At 37.1% G+C, this 11324-nt stretch overlaps 1 protein-coding gene across 1 annotated transcript; it reads left to right on the plus strand.

Moving 5' to 3' along the window:
• Positions 1-4084: 4084 nt before the first annotated feature.
• Positions 4085-10921, plus strand: LOC129003528 (cytochrome P450 4c3-like). Its single transcript, XM_054431823.1, has 6 exons — positions 4085-4189; positions 6983-7159; positions 7560-7628; positions 9514-9679; positions 10316-10495; positions 10761-10921. The coding sequence occupies exons 1-6, from the start codon at positions 4085-4087 to the stop codon at positions 10919-10921; spliced, it is 858 nt and encodes a 285-aa protein (XP_054287798.1).
• The last annotated feature ends 403 nt before the right edge of the window (positions 10922-11324 follow it).

Below are 11324 nucleotides of genomic sequence, written 5' to 3' on the forward strand. Positions count from 1 at the left end.
AGTGAAACATTTGAAATCTTATTTAGTAAATTATATGTTATCAATCAAGGTTCTCCGTTGTTACTAACCGATTTCAACATAATGCAATAACTCGAGAACGGATTGTAAGTTTTCTGGACATATAACTATTTTAACTCATGTTAAACCCAATGTAAAACTTTATAAACCTCAGGGAAAATAAAAAAATACAGTTGGTATTAGAACTGCATTTACTTAAATCCCTCGAAATATTTATTTTCCTTCCGATGACAATATAATCTCATCAAATTGTTGTTTACAAATTATTTGTAAATATAGCATTTACGTGTAGTGTAAAGTAATAAGCATTTGGTATCTGTACTGCATGTAATAGGATTATAAGTTTGTACTACAACAGGATTACATTTTTGGATTTTCATAAACTCTCATCTAAGCAAAAGGTTAGCTGTAGCCCATCCTATACGAATTCTTGAGATATTTTAAAAATGTATACACTATAGTTTATGAAACAAGATTTATGGCACCAGAGAAACGCTTAATAAAGACATTTTTATTTATTTATTTAGTTTAGTAGGAATTGAGATCGTAGTTGAACCCAAATATTACTAGGTAATTTTGCTGAGAAATTATGATATCAGAAATGTTTCACCTAGGGAATCACGTGCTATCCATGGCTAATTAACCAAACCATTAATAAACAGTAGTCATCTGAAAATACAGTAAGAAGGAAACATTGCCTTTACTGTGATATTGGCAAAATAAAATGGTTACTACCTAATTAAATTTCAATCGAAACAAATTCAGATTAGTAATTGAACACCTCTTATTTTTCTTACCTAATTTTCTATGGCTTGGCCATAGTTTTAGTATAATTTCAAGAATATTTATTTCATGCTTGTCAAAACCTTGCCAAAAATTGTAAAACCATCGGGATCAGCAAATTGTTCATTATATAACTTCTTCTTACTTTTGTTTAAATTTGGTAAACTCGAAGATGATCATTTGCAATATTTTATCCTAAAGTGGTAATAATAATCTCACTCAGTTTTCTTCTTTATACACGTTGTCCATTTGCTAAATAAGAAATGAGTTAGTTGTAATTAAATATTCCATTAAAGTTTACAATCTGAGCGTTAAAGGCCTGCAATATAATTCAAGCGGCTTTAATCTAGGTAAATGGTTTCCAATCCACGTGGTCTGCAACTAAGGCTGTTCTTGGTAAACGGTTTATCTTTCATGTAGGATTTGTGATATATTGTTATATTATATTATAAATATTCTCTTTATGTATAAAAAGCCCTCTCGTTAAAATATACTTACAATAGAATCACTAATACATTCTACACATCCTACACAAACATGGATGTATACAGGCATGTAATAAAATAATTTAAGAAAGAGGTAATATTGTAATTTATCTTTTGGTACAATTAAGTTATATTACATTTGTTAGGAATAGTTTCTAAAAACCGTCAACCCCTGTTTATCTTATTGTCTTTGCCTTATTTACCGCTTTTACACACACCTTAAACGAATAATCAAAACCTAAAAGGCGTGTTGATACATTAATTTGAGCCTTGTATACTTTTGGATTGTTTCCAATTGTTGTATAGGGGATCTCAACAAAACGTCGATCAATAATACCATAAATAAAGCATACTCCCCTAGTAGATTTCTAGTCCTTATCATATAAGCTAAAGACAATTATTTTATTGTTAGTTCCGTCCGTTACTCTATAGGGGTCGTGTTTTGTCTACTTGTACTTTTGTTTATTTGTTTCTTGTTATTTCAGTAATTTAAAACCTCATTTAACAGAAAGAAACGATCTAATCACAAACAATTACTCGTCTCCTAGTTACATAACCAAACAGTAAATCAAAAATGATGAAATTGACTCTAAAATAATCCAAACGAAATTTTCTCGATACTAGTGGTCACTGGTCAGAGTCTCCAACATGGAATGGACATGAAAAACAAGATTCATAGTTTACAATGGGATGAGAAGTCCACTTGTGTTGGTTGGCCTATGATAATACTGAATTTAACAGCAATTTCAGAACTATAATCATACAATCACCATTAGTTGAATTAATTGATGATAGTTTAGAAGCAAACTAGTGAAATCTGTATACGATCCCCTACTTAAACTGCTGTTTTTATTCTGTTCCTGTTTTGTTGTTATTTGTTTTGAAGTTACAACAACCTATATCCAGTTATTTAGGTCAGAAATGACGGTTAGATAAAAGTATGGATACCTCGGCTAATTTATTTAAGGGGTTACCACAGGAAACCCCAATTCTGCACATCTTCTAGTGGTATAAAAGTGCATTTTTTAGACAACTTTGAATCGGTTTCCATAATCAGCATGGATATGAGGCAACTTAAAAGTCTTAAATATCCCAATGAGTCCCAATGAGTGAAATCACATTTTAAATTATTAATAATACACCTAAAATATTAAAGATTTTTTTTTTTTTTAATGATGTTTGGTTAATACATCACAGCTACTTATGAAATGAAGAATATAAAACCTAGACTCACAGTGTTATCAATAAATGCTAGTGGAAATATGACCACAGCTACATAAATAGGGGCCATAAAAAACGTTGCTACACACGGTTTAACCATGTTGTAACTAAGAATTCTTTTGGCAATATTGTAAACTAATTCCAATGGTAATTACAAATCAGTTGCTGGTAAACCAAATCTGAAATAAGTTTTCTCTTGATTTGCCCGTTAGAACTTAACAGTGCGTGTAACACAGGGTAAGCCATTGTTTTCTGATTTAAAGCCAGGTATTCTTCCGCATGAATGGTGACTGGGATTACTTCAGCAGGAAAGCTGTTCTGGAATCCACCAACAGCTACAACAAACGACTGCTAGGATTAACTTACCAACAGTTTGGGGGATACCATAGTGTTGCGCAGAATCATAACCTCTTTATCCTACCAACTGGGAAAACAGCTTAACAGTTTCTTGACCATTCAAATGACTAATCTGAAGAATTTAAACCTAGATATGAAAACATATTCTTCGGTTTAAATTCAATTAGCTAATTTAAAATAGAACCAATACCGCAGCAAACCTGCAGACTAAGTTTAGATTTGCTACAAGGAAGGTAATAACTTTTTTATACCAAAATCTTGATTGCTAAGCCATCAACAAAATACTGATTGACAATGTTGTTGAACAACATTTATTAGCAAACTAGCTGTACCCGCGGGCTTTGCCCCGTTTAACTTGATAAGTATTCGCTGCGCTCACTTACCTTTAGGTTGGAGCTCGTTCGCTACGCTAACTCGCCCCCACGTTGAAGTTCGTTCGCTACGCTCACTCACCTTTTGGTTGAAAATTAGCTGTTGTCATAAATTAAAAAGAAATAATAGTGCTGCACCCTGTTGGTAATACTTGTAACTTTAATGCTATTGCACATCATAGAACAGAACCAAATTGTTTAATTGAAACAGCTGTTAAGATTCATTAATTCCTTTTAAATATGAAAAACCATAAGGTTAACATGGGGAACTACAGAGCCACTGGGGCGGAGCCCGAAAGGATTTTTGGGATAATAATATGCTTTAATGTTAATCGGGAATGTGAGCTATCATCATGCCAAATTTCAGCCCAATCCGTCCAGTAGTTTATGCGTGATTGAGCAACACACACACACACACACACACACAAACACATAAAAAAAATAAAAATTTTTTAGATTTATAATATTAGTAAGATTGGATCAAAATAGGCTATATCCGTCAACATGCAAACTAGACTGTCTTTAAGGTCAATAACAATGGTTAGATTAGTTAAGTAAGAATGTTTAAGTAAAAAAAGTTTACTAACTCGATAAAAAAAATAATATGGGAATTTCTTAATTTACAGTTTTTCCTGTGTAACCATTAGGCGTATAACATCGTTTCAACAAACTAATTTTTTCATGTTCCTTAAAATTAATCTGAAAGAAATCACAAAATCCAGTGTTTTGTTTCCTATGTGTTGGAAACACCAATACCCCATAATCCCAACCCATTAATAATAACCTCCACTCCCGCTAGCTTTGAGCATAACTGAGATCGTGATATAAAATTAAAAACTTATTGACCCCATGGTGTCGATGAGGGTGGGGGCTGTCGAAGTCCAGACTGTTCGTACTGCCGAGTACCTTGGGGGTATAGTGGACAGCAAGCTTAGCTGGCGGGATAGATTTTCCGTATGAAGGATGGTTGATGGTCAATGTCGGAGGGCCTCAGTCCAGTTGTAGAAGGCTATTAATAGGCCAGCAACCACCAGGACGACGGGTTCGGACACTGTTCGGTATGCGGATGCTACTCTTAGTGCTGCCTGACGATGCGGCTCGCCCGAGTGCAGCGTCAGGCAGCACTAAGAGTAGCATCCGCATACCGAACAGTGTCCGAACCCGTCGTCCTGGTGGTTGCTGGAGTCATCCCCGTCAACCCGCAGGGGGCCCCCGCTTGCGTGGGTACGTGGCCTAGCGACCACGCGGAACCTAGCTAGCCCCCAGAGGGGAGGTAACTGTCCGGTGTTGGAATCGGCATTTCAAGTAGGCCACAGACATGGACGACTGGGCATTGGGTCCCAGTGACATTCCTTCATCCAGGATGGGGGGGGGGTGTTTAGCTCTAGGAGAGATGGAAGTGCATCATAATCTCTAACCTACCTGTGTCTGTGGTTCTTTGGGTTTCGGCCTGCTTGTTGTGTGCGACCAGCATTCTGTGTGGCAAATCCTCGACTTTGGAAGTTAGCCTTTCCTGGAGGTGAAAACGGGCAAGTACCCGTAGCTCATGGGGACACTCAAGGAAAAACGTAACTTTCCGCAGTGTGAGGGCAACGGTTTGTAGGCACTTATGCAAACCAATCCCTGTCTCTGATCACGGACGGTATGGTTATCTTGAGTGTGGGGGGTTCTTCCTGGAACCTCAATTGAGTCAAGGGTGTCGCCACCTTTGGTGGATAGGTTCATCCGGGTGGGTCCCACTTCTATACCTGCCTCCTTTTGGGAAACCCTGATGGCCTGGCAGTGATGTTGGGTCTGACGGGCAAACGAAGTAAATCGGGTGCTGGGTCCGAGCCCACTAGGGGTATCCGGGGATCTATCGCTCTGGTTATCTCTGGTTTCCCAGCAACTGGGTAAGGCCTCGATCGGGTAGTGGTGTAAATGGGAGTTTCCCCTTCCTTCCGGCTATGATGGCGGGTTCTGCCTGTCAGGGATTAGATAGGTCCCGAGTGTTGCTTGCACTAAATGCGTCGGGGCGCTCCATTATGGTCCTCTAGGGCTTTGTACCTAGTGGAACCCAGGTGGAGTGACGCTTAAACAAGTAGCCGGTATCCCTGGTTAGGATTGAGGGGCAACCCTTTTTCCGAAGGGTCTGCTTCGGCAGCCGGTGAGCCTGATGACCTTAAGTCATCCGCCTATGATGTGCTAAAGGTTGATGCGTAAGCTTCGGCCTACATCATGGGGCCCGGGTATGTCCTCAAGGACAGGTACCGGGTATGTAGTCAGGGGGCTTCGGCTCTCATTACAAGAAATCGAAATCGAAATCGAAATCGAAGTCATCCCCGTCAAACTTTTGACGGCAGAGAGAAAGGCAATTTATCAGCGCCGTGGGGAGGAGCAGGCACGAACAGAGGAACGCACCCGGACCTTCCAGCTGTGGCAGGAGATCTGGGAACAGGAGACACGGGGACGCTGGACCAGGTGACTGATACAGTAAGTCCAACCTTGGGTTAATCGGTGGTGCGGAGAGGTGAACTTCTACCTCACCCAGTTTCTGACGGGTCACGGCTTTTTCCGATCGTACCTGTTTAGGGTGGGCAAAGCCGTGTCACCCGATTGAATATACTGCCCAGCAAAGTCATTGCCGATGACGTGGAACATACCTTTTTCCATTGCCAGCGTTGGGAAAGGCCCCATCTGGAGGCTCAACAGTTAGTAGGACTACTGTTGGTGGACACGGTCATACCGATTATGACGAAAGGTGAGGACAATTGGACCTGTGTGTCACATTACATCCAGGGTATTCTCCGCGCCAAGAAGCTCGATCTTAACTGGGAAGCGGTGTAGGTCATAAAGAACCTTAATGCCAGAAACGTTGAGAGCCCTGAGGGCTTAGGTCACACGTTGGCCTGACTTGAAGTAATGTGACAAACAATTCCAGGTCTGTATCCAACCGAGTAGAGGGTTTTTTTTAGTGAGTAGTCTGTGATAGATTCAGGAGTCTCACACTACAGGCTGGCTACCTGTGTGCGTAAAAACATTTTCCCTCCTCTCCCTAAAAAAGTAATGCCTCCATGTTTTAGCTAAGTAATGTAAAATATATAGAAATACATAAGTAGTTAAAGAGCTATCTTCTTGATCAGGATTCAGTCATTTTGAACCAGAAACATGTCCTTAATTTTTATAATGCGATAAGCATTAAAATGGGAATCCTAGTTAAGTAGTAGTCAAAAGTTATATTCCTACATTAAAAAATTAATTACAGATACCTCGGATAAACTGACAGAGAGGGTTTGACCCAATAGTTACGCTAAATGTCCTTGACGACTAAGTATCAGGTGCTGAAAGTAATAAGCTATGGCATTGTGTTTTCACCATTATTTTATTTTATGACCATTCAAATTGAGGGAATATACGTAAATATATAGGGTAAAGTCATACATATGTACATACCCAGCATCTGCATACTTTTACTTAGTTCGAGTGCAGTTTCCCGAAATTTTGAATGCTTTAAGTATGGATTTCTTTGTTAAAATAGGTTAAAAAAACTCACAGCACAACTCAGTCTGTCTAATAATGTTGTGCGCCTTCAGACCGACTTTTAAAAACATGTTTCTTTACTAGATGCGACTGGGCCTTAACTAGCGATAATTTAATATATTCAATAGATGTTTTAAAATCTCAAATGTTTCGGGTGTAATAAAGGTTTAAGATACAGTATGTTTGACCTAAACCCATGTCCCATTCTGGTCAAACCTTACATTACAGAAGGCCGAGAATCATGCAGAACTGAAACGAAAAAAGTCAATGGAAAATGAGAATGACTATGAATACTCCAAAGACGAATTCATGAGCTTCCCAGACGTGTATAGACCTTTCCTGAAAAGAAAGCCTGAGTTTACGGAAGCTGATATGAGGGGAGAAATTGTCACTTTGTTCGCAACGGTAAATGGCATGCATGTACTGTAGTACTAAAATTTATTTTAAGAATTTTAAATTTAATTGAATTTTATAAAGATAACTACGAATTCTAGATGACACTTCACGACAAAATAAAAAAAATTGCCTAGATGAGAATTGATTAGAAATTTTAAAAACTTGTACGTTAGTATAGGCTAAAATTTGTTTCGCCCTGATATATATATTTCAGCTGTAAAATTAATTCATCATTAAATATATGTATATATAAATGTATATATATATATATATTTAATTATGAATTCATTTTACAGCTGAAATATATATATATATATATACGCACTGTTTAAGAGTATAACATTTTTAAAATATTGGAAACTAAAATACCATTTTAAATATAAACTTGTAATGTATAATGATTTTATAGGGTACTGATACGGTAGTCAACCAAGCATCCTACTTTCTCATGGCCATGGGACAATACCCTGAATACCAGGTAAAAATAACTTATAAGCTACAACATTATTCTAATTAGAATGTATCGTGAAACAATTTAGCCTTTTTCTTGTGTATTTATGATAAAGTTACAGCACTATTCAATATTTTTTAAATTTTGTTAACCCTGGTATAAAAGGTGACCTTGTAGATTTTGCATTTACATTATATTTCAGTCACTCATATGAACATAGTTAACAAATTTTAAATTTCCAATTAAAAATTAAAATTGAATGATGTAATTTCTAACTTACTACAGCCATTTTATTGTACAAAATATTTAGAAAAGTATGATAGCTTACTAAGCTAAATTCGATCATATTTAGACAGTAGGTTCATACTTTTTAATGGTTTTATGAAATAATATAGGCTAATTGTCCTACAGTTACCTGACAAAGAGGGCTGTCTTGTACTTATTATAGCCATCAAAGTAGGGAATTGCTGCATTTCATTAGTTTTGCCACACTTATTTTACTCTCGCCGCAATCATTTTTCCCACACTCCATTTTTCCAATCGAACAACACTAAAAAGTGTGCTTTTATTAGACACGTGATACGTGTACGCTTGAGAAATAAGTTGGCAACACTTAATAATACTACGAGTACGGTCCTAGAGGATTTAACCTAACCTACAACATGTTTTTAAAAGTTTGAAGGACAAATTAATTCTATGCTTTATAGTAACTACTAGCTGTGTACCCGTTCTACGCACGGGGATCTTATAATATTCAGTTGAAACCTTCTTATATAAAGAACAGCAGTTGGTTTGCATATTTTAAGATATGCTGGCCAAACTATTATACATAGCTTCATTTTATGTTGTTTTTTGTTGTTCCGGATCGGTATGACAATCAATAAAAGGTTAAATTACCTCTGTGTCTGCCGGTCGATCCTATAACGGTAGGCTTACTTTTATTTTTACTATCTGATCTCGTTTGCATGGCTCAATCACGTCCTGGTTGAAGTTCGTTCGCTACGCTCACTCACCTGTATGTTGGAGCTCGTTCGCTGCGCTCACTTTCCTTCAGGTTAGCTCGTTCGCTACGCTCACTTGCCTTCAGGTTAGCTCGTTCGCTACGCTCACTCGCCTCCAGGTTGCAAATTAGCTGTTGTCATAAATGTAAAAGAAATAATAGTGCTAGTGCTGCACCCTGTTGGTAATCCTTGTAACTTTAATGCTATTGAACATCACAGAACAGAACCAACTTGTTTAATTGAAACAGCTGTTAAGATTCAATAATTTCATTTCTCATAAGGTTAACATGGGCTTCCAGAAATTCCACGTCAAAAATCGACAAAAACTTGATTTTCAAGGGTTTACTGTTAAATATCTAACTGTCTCATATTCGATGAAATACGTCTAAAACCATCTCATATATGTATAGTATTTGGAAAATAAGTTTCAGGCGGGACAGTGCTATAGTTATTGAGGAGTAGTTGTAATAAAGTGCGTATTTTAGCGTTACCAAGAGAATGACAGATAGACAGACAGACAGACAGACAGACAGACAGACAGAAATTGAGATAAGGTTTGATTCGGTTTCTCTGACCTATGAAATGTAAAAATAACCAAAAAGTTCATTATTCTAAGCAATGTACAGACAAAACTCTAATTTTATTTATATAGATTGGAAAAATATAATGTGTGAAACGAGCGCAAAGTGCCTTTGCTACACTCAAGACACTTTCCAAACTCGCCTGCGGCTCGTGTGTACACACTTCTCTCATGTGCAGCAAAGTGCCACTTTGCACTTTAGTTATACAAATAAACTATTTTACAACAAGCAAAGGCTCCAACAAGGTCACACTGGCGAGCATTACGGCATGTTTTTTTAAGTGTGGCCTTGGCTCCAATAACAAAATTATATGAAATGTACTTGTTAAAGGACAAGCTGTATGAAGAGATCACCTCAGTTGTTGGTCCTGATGATGACGTCAGCACAGATCATATCCGTCAGATGACCTACCTTGACCAATGCTTCCAGGAGACTCTTCGTAGTTTCACCCTTGTCCCCTTAACCATAAGGAAAACCTCCGAAGAAATCAAACTGAGTATGTTGTGTCAGTTAAAATTAGCTTTCTAACTACTGACTTAGTAACTAGTAATTTATCGTCGTTTTAGCATTGTAGACATTTGTAGTTTAGTACACATTTTTTATTGGCAATACAGTTTTTGTAACTTTTAGGTTATAGTATCACTAAAAATTATATTTTAATAGAACATTTGTCTTTCTGTATCTATTGAACTTGGACAATTCATGAAGGCCAAATTTCAGGAACATAACGTAATGTAAAAATATAAATAAAGGTAAACCTTACTTATGTATGTATAGGGAAATTCGCATAAGATTAAGCACTTATTTTACTTGATACTTCTCTTTCGTATACTTCTATTTTCGTGAGTTTGTGGCTTAATTAGTAGCGCTGTGGACTTTGGGCCCAAGACAGCGATTTTATAGAATCGGATCTGTGACTAATTTTTCTCAGTACACTTCTCTCTTGTACTGTACAAGGGCTCACCCCTTTCTTTACTGGATACGTTTAATGCAGAGGTTTCTGTGACCCTTTTGGATGGGGAAATGCAAGGTAAAAGAGGCTGCCAAATGTTTTCAAAAATATAGTTATTCACGAGATGTACTACTTGATTACCAACCAAACCACAAAGTAAAAAAAGTTCTTATTTTCCAGGTGATTGCACCGTTCCAGCCAATCAAAACATAGTTTTGTCACTCTACGGGGTACACATGAACCCCAAGATATTCCCTAACCCTGAACGGTTCGACCCTGAACGATACTCACCAGAAAACGTCGCATCAAGAGGCAAACATGTCAACGTAGCCTTCAGCGGAGGACCAAGGGACTGCATAGGTAGAGGACAAGCTAGGCAATTAGCTACGGACCAACTGTGCTTAGCCAATTTATTAAGAAAAACATTATTGGTCAATGATATTGACTAATACGTATTGGAAGTCGTCTAATTTTAATTATATATGTTTTAACTACGTACCAAGCAAAATCCACCAACTATGTCTTAAGTTGGCATGCTAAAATTAAGTAAGTCCAAAAATTATGTAAAAATGTAGTGTTTTTCAAACGCATTCCATATTTTATAATCCACATGTTACCTGTGCAGGAAAGCAGTACGCATCGCTTCTCGTCAAAGTCTTGGTGGTGCAAATTCTGAGAAAATACAAAGTAACGCCTGTAGTGGATGTACACAAATTGAGGGTGATGCTGACCATTGTTATAACCAGCATGGAGGGATACTTCGTGGAGCTGACACCTCGTCATTAATACTTTTTTAATACGTTAGAAATTAACAATGAGAAGAAAGATCACAAGAAAACACATACTGTTTAAAATATCATGGTTTTTACAATTTTTGTTAGGTATAATGAACAATTCTAATAAGCCTCGTGCAAAAAGTGAAACATTTGAAATCTTATTTAGTAAATTATATGTTATCAATCAAGGTTCTCCGTTGTTACTAAACGATTTCAACATAATGCAATAACTCGAGAACGGATTGTAAGTTTTCTGGGCATATGACTATTTTAACTCGTGTTATTAAACCCAATGTAAAACTTTATAAACCTCAGGGAAAATAAAAATAAATACCGTTGGTATTTGAACTGCATTTACTTAAATGTTCTAAATATTTATTTTCCTTCCAATGACAATATAATCTCATCAAATT

Source organism: Macrosteles quadrilineatus, unplaced genomic scaffold (assembly GCF_028750875.1).
Source record: "Macrosteles quadrilineatus isolate MER2022 unplaced genomic scaffold, UCM_ALF_1.0 Scaffold_9__3_contigs__length_116548681, whole genome shotgun sequence".
NCBI lineage: Eukaryota > Metazoa > Arthropoda > Insecta > Hemiptera > Cicadellidae > Macrosteles > Macrosteles quadrilineatus.

Excerpts from the sequence above, each read along its gene's own strand:
- LOC129003528 (XM_054431823.1), top strand. The coding sequence starts at position 4,085 with ATGGTGTCGATGAGGGTGGGGGCTGTCGAAGTCCAGACTGTTCGTACT. Across the intron at positions 4,190-6,982 it reads GCTGGCGGGATAGATTTTCC|AAGGCCGAGAATCATGCAGA; the intron begins GTATGAAGGATG and ends CTTACATTACAG. Across the intron at positions 7,629-9,513 it reads GACAATACCCTGAATACCAG|GACAAGCTGTATGAAGAGAT; the intron begins GTAAAAATAACT and ends TACTTGTTAAAG.